The sequence below is a fragment of the Phyllostomus hastatus genome, unplaced genomic scaffold, assembly GCF_019186645.2.
Source record: "Phyllostomus hastatus isolate PE091 unplaced genomic scaffold, TTU_PhHast_1.1 phas_contig_29, whole genome shotgun sequence".
NCBI classification, from domain to species: Eukaryota; Metazoa; Chordata; class Mammalia; order Chiroptera; family Phyllostomidae; genus Phyllostomus; species Phyllostomus hastatus.
The window spans coordinates 4,124,666-4,142,107 of NW_025333835.1; the positions used below are offsets into that span (position 1 = coordinate 4,124,666).

The window sequence follows — 17,442 nt, forward strand, 5'->3', positions numbered from 1 at the left end:
GTTGCTGTATAAATACACCTCAAAATATGTAATTGCTCAGTTACTATATTTTTTCCTATTCATATAAGACATGAATGAACAGGTTGGAGAGGAGGCCCCCTCCATTCATATTCAGGCAGCACAACCAGTATAGGCCCTTTCATCTTTAATATATGACTTCAACTTTGTTCTGGTGTTGTCTGTTTTTCAGGCAGCCAGAAGAAAAACAACATATGGAGGTGCATGCATGGGAAGTTTATAATTAGTTAGTCCTGGAAATGGAGGTGTACATCATTTCCTTTCATATTCTGTTGGTTGACTCAACCATGTGACACTATACTAATTGTAGAAAAACACCTGTTAGCTTGGTTACTTGGAACTTGTTTGTATAGTTAATCATTTTGAAATAATACACTTTCTCCATTTGCTCCTATTCACATTTCCGTGACAGTCCTATGGCCCTGTCATTATGATTTAATTTTGTGGCATGAGCAGGGCAATGACATTGACACAAAGTCCACGCTGGTGGTTAGCTATCCAGCCAGCTTTGTGCTGGAACTGGCATATAAGAAGCAACCATCAGAACACAATGCAGGGCTGCCAGTCAACTTAGTCTGAACTTTCTTCCTTGCTTGTCATGGTGTTTCTTTTTCAGTACTTTCTCCTATGCTTCTGACAACTCTATTCTCTTTATACTTTTGACTGATGACTTCATAAAGCCCCAGACACTGGGGCAGCTTCCAGACTCTGAGACTTCATTAGTCTCCTTGTCTATTCTTGGCAAGATAAGAAATTCTAGACAAATGGAAAGGCTGCTTGTCTTAACTGCTGAAGCTTTATGTTTCTTAGGGTTATGTACATCATTGAACTTTTAGTTCTTCCATTCTCGGCTCAAGCTTCTGAGCTTGTTCAAATGTCATGTTCTACTTAAGTAACTATTTGAAGTGACGTTGGCATCTCTGTTTATTTTCTAATTCCTTGTTTTGATTTTCACCCCACTGGATATCACTTATTTTGACCAGGCCTCTTGTATTTCCTTTGATGTTCATGCCCTAAGTGCTGATGAATTGGATCTTAGCATTACACCTAAAATATTAGGGCAAAGCAGAAAGATACAAGGAAGGAATCAGGTGGTGCAAAATGAATGAGGTGTTTTGTTGTGAATGAGAAATAGAGGGGTAACAAATCCTATACATTACATGAGGAGAAGGACAAAGGAATGTACATAAATCAATAGTAGGTAGAACAGGGCAATTACAAAAGTAAGGGCCAGGAAACAATTCCAGTGTTCTATGCTTCACATATCTAAGAGGCAAATTGGGGTGATAGTTTATATTTTTAAGGGATAAACAAAGAACTTCTTAACTCTGAGGATAGGTCTAGGCCAATCTTTTATGTCAAAAATGCAGATCAGAATTACAGAACTTCTTACAAATCAAATGCAAGTGTGTATGTGTCTGGAAACAGATGGTCCATTTCTACTTTCAGAATCCCAAAGGGGTCCATGATTCATAAATAGCTAAGAGTTACTGGATTAGAGGGTCTGTTTATGCTGAAAATCAAAACTATGAAGGAAATGAGATGACCAGGAGAAAGAAGGTGAAGGGCCTAATGAAAAACCAGTGTGGAATGAGATGTTGTGGGAATTAATGTTTCACTCTATAATGAAGTCTGAGTGTCAAGCATTAAATGTTCAATTATGAAATTGGAGTCCTGTACTGTAAAATATGAAAGAGTATCTATTTCCATGTCAAAGTATATGAAGTAGAAAAATGAAAGAATAGGTTTAAATTCTACAAACCTAGACTTATATTTTTCAAACTAATGTTCTCTAAGAATGCAGTTTTGCAATAACATTGTTTTTATTTTCTATTCTACTGAAACTGACCTTTTGTTCTACCTAAGACATTTTTTAGGCATCATGGAATACAAGCCTAGGCTAGTATCCAAAGGCACACTAAATAATGATATTTCTATTTTTATGAAGGCACTAACACCTATTTTCGTTTCTGCTAGCAAAACTGCTGAGTTCTTGAGCAGACTGGAGACAGAGTTGCCAAACAGAAGTATCTGTCAAACTGCTCATCATAACCCACAATCTTCACCTTGGGTAAGTGGAATGCCACACAAGGAATGTCTGGCATTTTCAAAAGAGGTGTTTAGTAAATGAAGATTAAGTGCATAGAGTGACCTATACAACACAGAATATTGCAACTAAAGACAGATGTCCTAACCTGAAACTTTAATTGCTGCTTCAGCTATAAAATAATGCTTGTACCTGTCACCTGTATTATGGGCATTTGGACAAAAAAACATTGGCCTCAGTAAAGCCTTTGATCTCACCATTTATCCACCATGCCTGTAAGGACCTTAGTCAAGTGAAGGAGAAAACCATAGTTATAAAACAACATATATTAAGTGTAGAGCATATACTAATTAGAAAGCTGAAGTTTAAAATATGAGTTAAAGTGAAGAGCATCGTTCTAGGTGTCAAATTAATCAAGACACAGAAGCAAGAGTTAAAGTATAATGTCAAGGAAAAGCATGGCTTGTGTTGGGAGTTTTGTGTAGGTGCAGACTACAGGAGTGCAACTCTAGAAGAGCTGCAGTATAGAAGGCTGGAGAGGTGGGTAGGAACTATGAGGATGGTTCCTCAGTGGACTCTCTTGGATACTGCAGGATGTTTAGCATTCCTGATCCTTGGGCACAAAATGCTAGTAGCACCCCACGGACAGTGAGAAATCCAGAAATGCCTCACACAGGAAGCTGGCGGTACTCGTGGTGGAACACCACTGTAGAAATCTGTGTATCACTTTGGAGAACTTGGACCTCATTCTGTGAAGACTGAAGGTAATGAAAGTTTTAAGTAGGGAAGGTCCAAGGTCAGATTTGTACTTTAGCTGGATAACACTGGTAACCATGTAAAGGATGAATCCAAAAGAATATGGAAGGCAGTGGGGCATCTAAGACCCTTCTGTATTAGCCTAGGTGAGGAAAGATGAAGACTTCAAGCAGGGCGGTGGGTGAGAGGATGGAGATGAGAGTGCAGGTTAGAGAACTGCTGACAGATGAAATTGCCAGGGCTTGGTTATTAATAGCTAACAGGACACAACAAAATAAATGTAATTAAGGATGAGTCTGGCAAAGGGTTGTAGCTCAAAGAAAATATGGGTTTGAGTTCTAAAATGTCTGCATTTTCGGGATTTGGGCGGGTAAAAAAATAAGTTGTTAGAGAAATCTGATCTTCATCTTTTCCCAGCCACCCTTTTTCTCATTAGTGACCATGTTTTTAAAATGTCAGGAAGATATTATGACACTTTATGGGGAAAGACCATTTTTTCCCTGCTGCTAATGTGATAGTTTAAAGTCTAAATTTGCTAGTATGGGCTCCTCAAGTCATGTCAAATTAATTATTTCTCTCCCCTTGTTGCAGGGCTCTGGAGGAAAGGCAAGTTATAGGTAGTAGAGTTTAATCATGTGTAGGAACAGTCTTTGCATCTATCCAGATACCCTGTGGCAGTGAGAGAGGGGAGGGAAAACAGGAGTTGGATAGCCTTACCAACTGGGCTTTTGGCTGCTAGGATGGTCTTGCTTTCTGCTCAGAGTTTCCTGACTCCTGTGGTTTGAAACACCTGGTGGAATTATGCATGCTTGTTCTGTTGATTTTGGCTCAGTTCTTCAATTTAACAAGATCATCCTGAACTTTAATACTGTCATAGAAAGCATTAATAATGTATCCCATAGCTGCATGTTTTGTGGACTGCATTAGCCACATGATCCTCAGCATTATTAGTAGAAAATATGAAGCAGGATTAGGCCCAGAATGGTTCCTTATGAACTGAATTCAGTAGCTCCTTGGATTTTTACACCAAATTGTTACTCATTTTTTGCCACATATTTAACTGAATTTTTACCCATATTATATTCTTATTCTATCTAATATGTCTGCATAGATTTCCTGTTCTTTGCAGAAACATCTAATGCTTAAGGAAAGTCAAACATGTACATAGAACTTTTGCAAAGTTATGACACCTGTGGTTTACCTTAATTATGGTCAATATATGGAATGTGAATACTGTGTGATACCATTTACATGGGATGTGAAGAGCTGCAGGATTTCAAAGTTTTTTTTTTAAGAAACAATTTTAATTTTATTACATAATGCAACTTTCCTGAGAATATTGTTTTTCTTATGCTGTTTACATGTGGATTTGTCATGGGCAGACAGGAATTTAATAAATACTATATAATCATGTCAGTGAAAAAGACTATAAGAAAATTCCTTTAGATGTTACACATAAAGACTTCAGAAAAAGGCATGCACACTAAATGGCTTCCAGTCTCTGGTTTGCTACCCCTTGCTTCCTCTTCTTCTAGAGGGAATGGTAATTGTTAAAATGCTCATCCTGTTGTTTCACTGCCCAGTGATCACTATATCTTCAAGGACAAAGTCAGAATGCCTTAGCTTAATCAAAAAGTGCTATCTGCTCTCTCCTCCCTTCCTCCCACTCACCTCTCTCTATAGTTATAAAGTCTAGGTCTTCACCACTCGCAGACCAGCAGCATGAGCATCACCTGAGAACTTACAGAAATGTAGACAAATCTCAAGCCCCACTGCAGTCTTATTTCAGAAGCTGCATTTTAACATGGTCTGTGGGTGATTTGTGTGCACATTAATGTTTGAAGGGCACTTATCAATCACTTATATCTGTATGGCCATATCCTTTCACTTTCACTACTCTGAACACTTACTAAAACTTGGTTATTTTAATTTTTCTCCATGTGCCACATATTCTTTAAAGTCAACACTTAAGGGCATATGCTCCTCGCATGCCTTCAGTCCTACTTTTACTCCAACACTTTAAACTCCTTTTATTAATTTCCCATTGCTTGTAAAGTAAGTAGTGGGTATTTAAGGTGTGGCAGGGTGACTATAGTCAATAGTATATTGCATATTTGAAAGTTGCTAAAGTATAGACCTTAAAAGTTCACATCACAAGAAGTGGTTTTATAACAATGTATGGTGATGGATGTCAATTAGACTACTGTATTGATCATTCCACAATAGATATAAATATTGAATTAAGTTATAAACCTTAAACATATATACATGTCAATTATACCTCAATAAAAACTTTCCCATTGCTGCTGTAACTAATTACTGCAAACTTAGTGGCAAAAAAACAACACATATTCATTCTCTTACTGTTCTGGAATCCGAGTCAGAAATGAGTACAAAGGGGTTAAAATCCAGTGTCAGCAGGGCTGGTTCCTTCTGAAGGCTCTAGCAGGGCCTTTTCCAGTGTCTCTTGGCCACCATCATCCTTTGGCTCCTTTGCATGTGGCTATATCATTCTGATCTCTGCTTTCATTCCCACATCACCTTCTCCACACTCTTTGACTTTGCCTTCCTCTTATAAGAAACCTTGTGATTATATTGGGCCCACCTGGATCACCCAGTATCCTCTCCTCAAGATCCTTAATTTCTGCAAATTCCCTTTTGCCACATAAGGTAATATTCACAGCTTCCAGGGATTAGGACATGGACATCATTAGGGAGCCATTATTCATCCACCATACTCTGCCAACTGTTTCTTTTGTTATTTGACTTCATATATCTCTTAACAGGTATATTACTGTCTCATGATTAATCAATTTTAGTTCTTAATAATTTATTTCCCCTGTTCTCCTAATGTAACCAGTATTTCATCCTTTTTCTTATTATGACAATGTGAATATTTTCTCAGTAAGCCAATTACATTTTCTTTTTTCACAACTTTTTAAAAATTTCATTTTATTTTTGCATTTTCTTAGTTTCCTTTGAACATTTGACTGCCTTTCCTCAGTTTTTGTGAGAGTTTACAAAGTGCTTCTTCATGCAAATTTCCACACAATTTCCATTTTTTGCCTGTTAGATAGTTTGTCAATGCCAGGTTTCTTTCCCTCTTAAAAATATCCCTTCCACATCCCTCTTACCTCCTGCCTTAACTTGGGCTGGTTGCTCTTTAGGGCTTCTACACAGTTCTTATTCCGAAACTTTCAAAGGATGGTTCTCATCCTTGTTTGCACATTGAAATCACCCGGGGGGCTTTAAAATTCACTGGTGCGTGGGTCATGCCCTCAGATGCCCTGCTGTATTGAGGCCTGGGCTTCAGGGTTTTTAAAGCTCCCCACGTAATTCTAGTGTGCTGCCAATGATAAGAACCACTGCTGTGAATTCATCAGGGGAATAGTTGTTACTGCCTTCATATGTTGGGTCCCTGATTTCTAGGTCTAATCTATATTCTTGCTTTATTATTACTATTTTTTGTTTTGATGGAGCCTATTATTTAGTAGCTTTTCAAGAGAAGATGCACATTCAGATTCTTGTATATCTGAAATTATCTTTATTCATCTCTTATTCTTAGTTTACAATTTTCTGGTAAGTATTCCAAATTGAAAATAATTTTTCTTCAGAATTTTGCATGCATTTGCTCTTCTAGTCTTGGGTATCGTTTCCTGAGAAATCCAAGGCCATCTGAATATCAGTCCTTATATGAGGGTTTTTCCCTGCTTCCCCTGGAAATACTTTAATGTTTTCTTTTTTCCTGGTATTCTGTAATTTATAGTGATATGCCTTAGTGTGGGATCATTGTTATTCCTTTTCAAAAATAAAGGAAACTCATTCCTAGTTTTAGATGATTTTCTTGTGTTATTTCTTTGATTTATTTCTCATTTTCTCTTAATGGAATTCTTGTTCAGATATTACACCTCCTGGATTTATTTTCTAACTTTTCTATAAAAATTACTTTTCTGCTTTAACTTATTCTTGATGATTCCTGCCCACCCCCCACTTCCTGGCATATTGAGTTAGAAAAAAATCCCAGTCCTTTCCCTTCTGCATGTCTCCTTTACTCACACAACTACTATACTCTCAATACTTCTGACACCAGATGTATGGGTTTTTTTTTTCTCACATTGAGTAATTTTGTGACACCAGTTAGGTGCCCTGTAATTTAATGCAGTTGTGATCCTATCTACGTAGGGATGGTATCAGTTCCCACTGTTTTAGGGCTTAGTCCTACAGGACTGCCTCCACCTCAGATGCTATCATAGCTAGTAGGTTCCTAGGTTACTCACAACTTTAGTTCAACATGGCTACAAATTGGAGGTTCTGTGACTTTGACCAATTTGCTACTGCAGCTTATAGAACTCAGGGTAACACATCTATCAGTTTATTAAAGGATATGATAGGCGATCCAAGATGGTAGCATAATAGGTAAAAGTTACACTAACCTCCTCCAAGCACCAAACTGGAATTAACACTAAATTACAGAAAAATCATCCTGAAATACCAACTGAACAATAGCTGGAGAAAAGCTTTATAACCAAGGACTTACAGAAGAAACCACATCATCACAACTTGACTGTTAGGAAATATAGCAGTGTGAGAGGGCTGGCTGGGCTCCCACAAGTGCAGCTGAAGCTCTGGAGGGATATTCCAGCACCTGGCAGAGGTGGGGTTCCCTGAGAAGTGTGGGGTCTAAACCCCAAATTGGGGTCCCCAACTTAGAGCACCAGAACCAGGAAAAGAACCCAAATAACATCCATCTGTGAAAACAGTTGGGTTTCTCTCAGCCAGAGAGAGACAGCTATAGGTAGAGAGAGCCTCTTAAAGGGCCAAAGCACAACATTTCATTTGCAGCCATTTACCCTGGGCTCAGGCAGAGAGAGGGCAGAGTGGACTAGAGATGCAAGAGGAGTCTGGGGTTGATTGGAGGCTGTGAGAAGAAAGCTGAAGGGTAAGTTGCCAGGATCCCTGTGTAAGTCATTCCACATACTGCAGAAACCATCTTTCTTGGGCAGACACTCCTCTTCAAGTGGCATCAGTCTTGGAGGAAGCAATAGCCCCACCTACAGTTATCCCTCCCACCCCATTCTGTGGAACTTAAGCCAGGCTGAAGAGGAGTACATTTGGAGGCAATTTCAGGGCCCAAGCCTAACAGAAAGGCTGAAAGCAATAGTGGATCTTTGGGTCTGAGATGTTAGCCAACCCTCTTCCAGGCCCAGTGATGCTGAAAGCTGTCCTTGGCACACAGCGTTGTTTTTTCTGCAAACATCCAGGCCCAGCAGATAGACCCACAAGCTGTGGATCACTGATAGCCCCAAACAGGTTGTCCAGAGTCAGTCAAGGACAGTGTCTGACATAGGCTTGCACCAGAGTCTTTGCTGATCTAAAATAATATGCAGAAACAAATTCAAAGTGGTAACCAAAATGGGAAGACCAAAAAAAGGCCAAAAACAAAAGAACAAGAGAATTCTCTAGAAGAGGTCAATGAAATGGGGGAAAGCAATTTATCTGATACAGAGTTAAAAGAAATGATTATAAGGATGCTCAATGGCTTAAAAAAAGACAGATTACACCTAGTGAAATTAAAGTAATCAAAAACTCCCAACAAACAAAAGCCCTGGACTGGATGGTTTCATAGGTGAATTTTACCAAAGATTTAAGAAGAACTAACACCTCTCCTTCTTAAACTATTCTCTTAAAAAAATTCAAGAGAATGGAAGACTCCCAAGCTTATTATATAGGCCAACAATATCCTAATTCCAAAACCATATAAAGACACTACAAAAAAGAAAATTATAGGTCAATAACCTTGATGAACATAGATACTAAAATCCTTAACAAAGTATTAGCTAACCGAAAATAGCAATACATCAAAAAGATCATACAGCATGATCAATAAGTCAAGTGAGACTTATTCCAGGGATGCAGGATTGGTACAACATTTGCAAATCAATAAATGTGATACACCACATAAACAAAGTGAAGAATAAAAACTACATGATCATATCAATAGAGGCAGAAAACATTTGATAAAATTCAGTGCCCACTTATGATAAAAACTGTCAGCAAAATGGGAAGAGATAGAACACACCTAAACATAATAAAGCATTTTTTCTCAATGGGCAAAAATTACAAGCTTTCCTTTTAAGATTGGGAATAAGATAGGGATATCTTCTTTCACCACTCTTACACAACATACTACTGGAAGTCATGGCTGTAGCAATCAGACAAGAAGAAGAACTAAAAGGCATACAAATTGGAAAGGAAGAAGTAAAACTGACTTTATTTGCAGATGACATGATAATGTACACAGGGAGCCGATGAATGAATTCAGTAAAGTAGCAGGATACAAAATTAATATCCAGAAACCAGTTGCATTTTTATATGCCAATAATGAACTAACAGAAAGGAAAGTTAAGAAAACAATTGCATTCACAGTTGCTATAAAAAGAATAAAATACCAGGAATAAATCTAACCATGGATATAAAAGACAAGTACTTGGAAAATTATAAGACACTAAAGAAATAAACTGAAGAAGTTACAAATAAGTGGAAGCACATACCATGTCTTTGAATAGGAAGAATTTACATTATTAAAATGTCAATGCTACCCAAAGAAATCTATACATTCAGTGCAATTCCTATCAAGATTCCAATGACATATTTCACAGACCTAGAACAAATATTTCAAAAATTTATATGGAATCACAAGAGGTCCCATACAGCAACAAAAATCCTAACAAAGAAGAACAAAGTTGGAAGAATCACACTACCTAATATCAATCCTTACTATAATGACATAGTAATAAAAACAGCCTGGTACTGGCATAAAAACATACATATAGGTCAATGGGACAGAGTAGAGAGCCCAGTAATAACCCACACCTTTATACTCCATTAATATTTAGCAGAGGAAGCAAGCACATACAATGAGCTAAAGATAGTTTATTCAATAAATGGTGTTGGGAAAATTGGACAAATATGTGCAGAAAAAGGAAAGTAGACTACCTTTTTATGCCACACACAGCAATAAATTCAAAATGGATTAAAGATGTAAATGTTATACCCTAAAATCCTAGAAGAAAACATAAGCAGTAAAATCTCAGATATTGCTTATAGCTATATTTTACCAGATATATTTCTTTAGGTAAGGGAAACAAAAGAAAAAGTAAGTGAATGGGACTACATCAAACTAAAAAGTTTTTGCATAGCAAAGGAAAACAACAAAATAAAAAACCCCACTGAATGGGAGAACATATTCACCAATGATACATCTGATAAGGTGTTAATATCCAAAATTTATAAAGAACTTATAAAGTCAATACCAAAAAACAACCCAATTAAAAAATGAACAAAGGACCTGAATAGACACTGTTCCAAAGAGGTCACCAGATGGTCAATATGAAAAGCTGCTCAATGTCACAAATCATCAGAGAAATGCAAATTAAAAGCACAATGAGATATCTCCTCACACCAGTCAGAAAGGCTATCATCAATAAATTAACAAACAACAAATGCTGATGAGGACAGGAGAAAGTGGAACACTTTTGCACTGTTAGTATGAATACAGATTGGTGCAGCCACTGTGGAAAACAATATGGAGATTCCTCAAAAAGTTAAAATGGAACACCTTTCAATCCAGAAATTCCACTTCTGGGAATATAGCCTAAGAAAGTCAAAACACTAATTTGAAAGAACATAAGCACCCCTATGTTCATTGCAGTGTTATTTATAATCACCAAGGTATGGAAGCAGCCTGTGTCCATCAGTAGATGAGTGGATAAAACAACTATGGACATTGTGGACATTTACACAATGGAATACTACTCAGCTATAAAAAAAGAAGAAAAATTTATCCTTCATAACAGTATGAATGGACCTGGAGAACATTATGCTAAGTGAAATAAGCCAGTCAGAAAAAGATAAATACTATACAAATTCACTCATATATGGAATCTAATGAACAAAAGAACTAACAAGCAAAATAGAGACTGACCTATAGATAGGAGCATGTTGACAGCTATGGGGGCAGAAGTCGGGTGGTGAAGGGACTGAGCAAAAAGGAAAAACAACTCATGGCCATGAGCAACAGTGTGGTAATTGCCGGAGGTGTGGGTGACAGGGCAATATAAGCAGTATAAATAGTAATGGAAATATTCAATAAAAAATAAAAATAATGAGGATATGATACAAGGTACAGATAAACAGCTAGACAAAGACACCTGTAGGACAAGGTCTAGGAGGGTCTTGAACACAAAGAGCTGTGTCCCCATGGAGTTGAGGTGTGGCCACCCTCCTGGAACATGGCTGTGTTCTTCTAGCTAGATGTTCCTTGAATCCCTTTATTTTAAAGACGTTTATAGAGGGTCTTTCACATAGGCATGATCAATTATTAACTCCATCTCTAGCTCCTTTCCCCTCTCTAAAGGATGGGGTGGGTAGAGCTGAAAATTCCAAGCTTCTAATCATGGAACCACCCAGAGTCACCTCATTAGAACAAAAGATGCTACTAGTGCTCTTATCACTTGGAAAGTTATAATGATTTTAGAACCATTGTTTAAGAAACTGGGAGCTGATACATAATGTCAAGAAAATATATGAGAGATAGGAAAAAAGTGTGTATATATATATATATTTATATATATAATTTCTTCTAAGTATTTTAGTGGTTTGTCTTTTGCAGAGGGAGAGGAGATAGTTTTAACTGCCAAGAGCTTTTTTTTCCCCTGTGGCTATTTGAAAATAATAATCATTTCTTATTTCATGAATAAAATCTCACTTTCTGCCTCTCAAAGGAAAGGGCAGAGAGCATACGAAAACTTCAAGTAAGGACTTGCCAGTCAAGATGGCAGACTCATACAACTACAGCAAAATTACAAGTAAAATATAGAACAACTATCACTCAGAACTGTCAGAAAGGAAGTCTGACAACTACAGAATTAAAGAAATCACATCCATCCAGATTGGTAAGGAGGATGCAGAGGCAAAATAGGCTGGTTCCTCACCCTCACATGGTGGATAAAAATTTGAGATGGATATCTGGGGAGTGAGGAGTCCCATGCCAGGCCCCCAGCACAAGGTTCCAGCGCCAGGAACATAAGTCCTCACAGCCTCTGGCTGCTAAAAAGCAGCAGGGATTGAGTTGGTGGAAAAATCTGCTGGATCCCCAGGTAGATCCTCTTAAAGAACCCACACAGACTCAACCACTTAGACTCACTCCCTCTGAGCTCCAGACCTGGGGTGGCAGCTTGAAAGGCACCAGAGATATACAGGAAGAAACTGAAGTGTCTGGCATCAAGGTGAGCAGAGGCCATTCTCCCTTTTCTAAACCCTCTTCTCAAAGAGACAGCAAACTGGTGCCATATCTGAGACTCCATTATCCTGCGTAACACTCTTTGACTCACCTTAGAAATCCCCAGGGACTACACCCCACCCAACTTATGGGCCCATGCAAGCTGCTTTTCCATATGAATGGCTGGTATTGGCCATGTTTCACAACTTCCTAAATTCTATCAAAAAAGGCAACAGCTGGTCAGTGAACCCTAGCCCCTGCACCAGCAGCAGCTAGCCTAGTTTCACAGCTTGGCTTCACCTGGGTATCTCCAAGCCCAGCACAAGTACATAGTCTCAGATTGCTTGATGGTTCAGGCAGTGTGGTCCCAGACAAAACAAAGGTGGGGGCTGACCTTAGCCTGTCCCACCCAGAAAACCCCAGGGCCAGTGCACCCAGTGGACAGCTACTGACCACAATGGAGCACCACCACCCTGCCCCTGCACAGCTGATCCTCCATGGAGGGCAGAGGTGTGTGGTCAGTGGTCATAAATGACTGGTCTGGGTAAATCCCTCCCATTGATCTAACAACAGCAACAAGTCTCAACTATAAGAGGAGGGTATACTCAGTCCACATGAAGGGCACACTTCAAGTACCCTGCTTGAGTGATAGGGAGAGCTGTGCCATGGACCCTACAGGATACCTACTACATTAGGCCACACTACCAAGTCATGGAGTCAAAGTAGCTCTACCTACTACATAGAAACAAACACAGGGAGGCTGTCAAAATGAGGGGACAAAGAAACATAGCCCAAATGATGAACAGGTCAAAACTCCAGAAAAAGAGCTGAAAAAAATAGAGATAAATAATCTATCAGATGCAGAATTCAAAACACTGGTTATAACGATGTTCAAGGATCTTAGTGAGGACCTCAAGAGCAGAAAAAAGATCCAGTCAGAAATGAAGGATTCACTAATTGAAATAAAGACCAATGTACAGGAAAACAACAGTAGAGTGGATGAAGCCAAGAATAAAATCAATTATATGAATTATAAGGAATCAAAAAACAACCAATTAGAACAATAAGAAGACAAAAGATTAAAAAAAATGAGGACAATACATGCAGCCTCTCAGACAACTTAAAGTGGTCCAACATTCACATCATAGGGGTGCCAGAAGGAGAAAAGAAAGAGCAAGAGCAAGAAATGGGAAATCTATTTGAAAAAAAAATGAAAGAAGACTCCTCTAATTTTGTGAAGAAAATAGACATGCAATCCAGGAAGCATAGAGAGACCCAAACAAGATGGATACAAAGAGGCCCACTCCAAACACACCATAGTTAAAATACCAAAGGTTACAGATAAAGAGAGAATCTTAAAAGCAGCAAGAAAAAAAGAAGTTAGTTATCTTCACAGGAGTTCCCATAAAGCTGTCAGCTGATTTCTCAAAAGAAACTTTTGTAGGCTAGAAGGAATTTTGGCCTACAAAATTGGCAAGAAATATTCATAGTCATGAAAAGCAGGGACCTACAGCCAAGATTGCTCTACCCAGCAAAGCTTTCATTTAGAATCTATGGCAGATAAAGAGCTTCCCAGACAAGAAAAAAAAAAACTAAAGGAGTTCATCATCACCAAAACATTATTATATGAAATGTTAAAGGGACTTATTTAAGAAAAATAATATTAAAACTATGAACAGTAAAATGGCAAAAAATACAAATCTATCAACAATTAAATCTAAAAAACAAAGTAAGCAAACAAGAACAGAGACAGAATGACAGATACAGAGAATGTTTTGATGGCTGCCAGATGGGAGTGGGTGTGAGGGAATGGGTGAAGAGGTGAGGGGACTGGTAGTTATAGCATAGCCGTGGGGATGTAAAATACAGTGTAGGAAGTGGAGTAGCCAAAGAAGTTATATGCATGACTGATGGACATGAACACTGGTGGGGTGATTGCCTGAGGAAGGGATCCTGGTTGGAGGGATGGCAAAGGGGGAAAAGTTGGGACAACTGTAATAGCATAATCAATAACATACTTTTTTGAAAAGCAAAGAAAACTTCAAGGAAGGGGGCCCAGAGGCTCAGTGCCCAGTATGCAGGGTTTTTAGAATCCTTTCATTCTCAACCAGGGATTTGACTGCTGCTGGTTCTGTATGAGGCATGCCTTGTTTAGTGTAATGCAGAGAATATGTTTTTGATTTCCTGTCAGGGTTGGGAGAATTACATCTGAATTTTCAAGGTAGAGTAGGCATGGGCACTTTCCTGTCATCCATCAGTCTCCCCCGGCAACTGGTGCGAATATTGGACCTTCACATTGATCTGTGGAGAAAATTGGAGTCTTATGCATGTTCTCTATTCCCAGATAGCCAGTGAGCTGTCTTTTGGTTTCTGAATATAGAGTTTGTTTGTTTCATTTCCTCCTCTGTTTAGGGTAACTTTTGAGAGAAGGATGTAACAGAAGCATTTTTATTCCATCATCTTAAAATAGGAACTTAATGTTTTTCATGGGTTGATTTGTGTCTGCCTCCCTGCTAAATTTATATGTTGAAGTCCTAAACTCCAGTACCTCAGAGTATAACCTTATTTGAATATTGGGCCTTTAAACAGTAATCAAGTTAAAATGAGCAAATTAGGGTAGGTTCTAATTCAATAGGAAAGTTATCTTTTTATAAGGAGGAAATTTGGGCAGAGAGACAGACATGTGCAGAGGGAAGATGTCTTTCTACAAGCCAAGAGGAGAAGCCTGGACCTTATATCATGGTCCTCAGAAGGAACCTACCTTGCAGACACCTTGATTTTAGACTCCTGGCCTCCAAAACTGTGAGACAGCAAATTTCTGTTGTTTGAGCCACCTAGACTGTTATACTTTGTTATGGAAGCCTAAGCAAACCAATACAATGCTATTTTTCATTTGCTTGAATATCCTTCCCCCTACTTAGTGTGATTTGTGCTCTTTAAAACACAGCTTTGTGTCATCCACTTTAAGAAAATATTTTTGATCCAGTTTAATTAAATATCCTTCTTTGTAGCTATCATGATGTACTGTAGTGATTAACCTTCTTGTCTGTCTTCCACACTAAGCCATTAGTACTTGAGGTCTAGGATCATGTCTTACCACAGTGCTTACACACAGGAGGCTTAAATATTATTTATTGAATGCTTATATTATAAGTATAGCTTTTGGGAGAGGATAATTAAAACTGCATTTTAGTTGAATAACAAAAATTTAAGTTTTAATATGTTGAATTAGTATTTAATGATAGAAAAAAATATGTGAATACAGTGACATAGACAATTCTAGCACTTAGAACTAAGAAAAATAGTGATCAAAAGTTTTTTCTCCCCTATTTCTAAACAGAAACTTCCTATCCTGCCTAGAGATCACAAATGGGTGAGCACACATTAGGATGGCAAATAACTTTAAAGTCTTCATAGTAAGGTGCTGTGTGACCTCCCAGTTTCTGTAGCCTTTTAAATGACACTTTATATATCTAACTTTTCTTTTTAGGTCAAAAACTAGGACCATATTCTGTTAAAGAATAAGTGGTTAAGTTTAAAAGGAAGGAGTACAATAGAATTTAGGTTCCCGACTCAAGTCATCATTTCTGATGTAATTAAATATTTTACTCCTTCTTTTAATATCTTGATTAGAAGATATATTCCGTTGTCCCTTTCCCCGCCTTTTAGGTTTTATATAGAATATTTGTGATGAAGACTAGCCTTGTCTAAAAATAAGGGGTCATTCTGTCCTATCGTAGTTGCCTTTTGTTGAGGATATAGATAAGAGGATATAGCTATGGGGGCGGGTTTGGATATACAACGGATTTCTGAACAATAACTCAGAGCTCCACTATTCTAATTAGTAATGTTATTGATGAAATTATTTGATGAAAAATGGGTTTTATAATGACAGAAATGGGGGAATGAATTAAGAAGTGCTTGAGGAAATATTATAGTAAGAAAAAAGGGTGGGGAAGATGAGCCTACATAAGCTTTATGGATTATTAGTCCAAAGAGTTAGGCCTGAAATATGTAGCCTACTGCTATGAGGATGCTGGTAGTTTTATGAGAAAAACGGAATTTCGTACACATTAGCTTATCAGCCTGGCCTCTGTGCCTTACTACAAATCAGTGTGAGAGACAGAATACTTGACATCTCATAAATTCTGGAATATCTGGTTACTGTGCCAGTGTGTGGAACCCTGACATGGTGGGTCAGTGGGACTAAAGACATCCTGCTGTGTGTGCTAGCTCTCTTAAGGCTCCTCCTGGTCCTAATTCAGGCAGAATGATGACTCTTGTGCTCTTAAACAGGCCTTGTTTTTCTGCTTGAAATTAGGAATGAGCCTCAGGTATAGATTGGGAATGCAAAGACTTAGAAAGAAATGCACATCTGGAATTGTGTGGTATCAGTCACCAGTTGACAGGCTATTTAATAGGATACCATTAGTGAGCAGTAGATATGTCAGTGCTTCTAAGTCAGTGTCACTGTGGCTTGTCCTTGATATTGACTGATCAGTCAGTTGGAATATTCTTGAAAAATATTTAACTCTTTCTCTATTTCAAAGCCTTCTCATTAGAAAGAACACAGTATGTTGACTATCTCTGAGTTGATATTTTTAAAGCTTAGTTTATAGATCATACTTTAAAATGTGCCTTACTAGCCTTCTTTTTTATATATCCCAAGGGACATTTTCAGACATATGCATAAATCATTCAATAGGCAAGTGTGTATGGTAAGCATGCTGTATGCTTAGTACAGAGGATGAGTTAATTAAAACCAGATCCATGGTAGGCAGGCTGGTATATTGTGGTGGTGCTTTTTCCTATGATTTTCTTCCTATGCCTTTACAGGCCAGAAGCCAGGTGTATAAGGATTCTCTAAAGGAAGAAGAAAATCGAAAATTACAAAAGATGAAGGAAGAACAACATCGGAAGGTATTCACAATACCCTGTTAGTCATTGCTAATTATTATTTACTTCTGACAATGATTTTGAAGTGTTTCTTGAACAGAAATATTTATATGCATGAAAATCCTGAAAAAATAACACAAGCCATTAATGCTAAAAAGTGAGATGTGGGTATGTCTTAAAATATGGTGGCTAATTCTAGTTAAAACTACCATACTACTTTATCCCATAGGGGTTACAGTGTGTCTGTTATAATTGGTGCCAGCAGTTCATGGAAATTAAAGAACACTCGTGAACTTCTCATCTACAAAATATAAACAATGTCACTGCCATTTTTTAATTCAAACATGTGCATATGATATTATAAGCAGTGTTCAGGGAATGCTATAGTGCATACAAAGTAGGTATACACATTCATGAAACTGGCTTAAATATTCACCTAAAATAC

General features: G+C 37.9%; 1 protein-coding gene across 1 annotated transcript in view; it reads left to right on the forward strand.

The window, feature by feature from the left end:
- The window catches only part of EPSTI1 (epithelial stromal interaction 1), a 118,727-nt gene that overhangs the window by 65,780 nt on the left and 35,505 nt on the right, over nucleotides 1-17,442 (forward strand). The window contains exons 7-8 of the mRNA XM_045839129.1: nucleotides 1,996-2,089; nucleotides 16,938-17,021. Of these exons, the coding sequence (XP_045695085.1) occupies nucleotides 1,996-2,089; nucleotides 16,938-17,021 (178 nt within the window). The remainder of the gene's footprint in view (nucleotides 1-1,995; nucleotides 2,090-16,937; nucleotides 17,022-17,442) is intronic.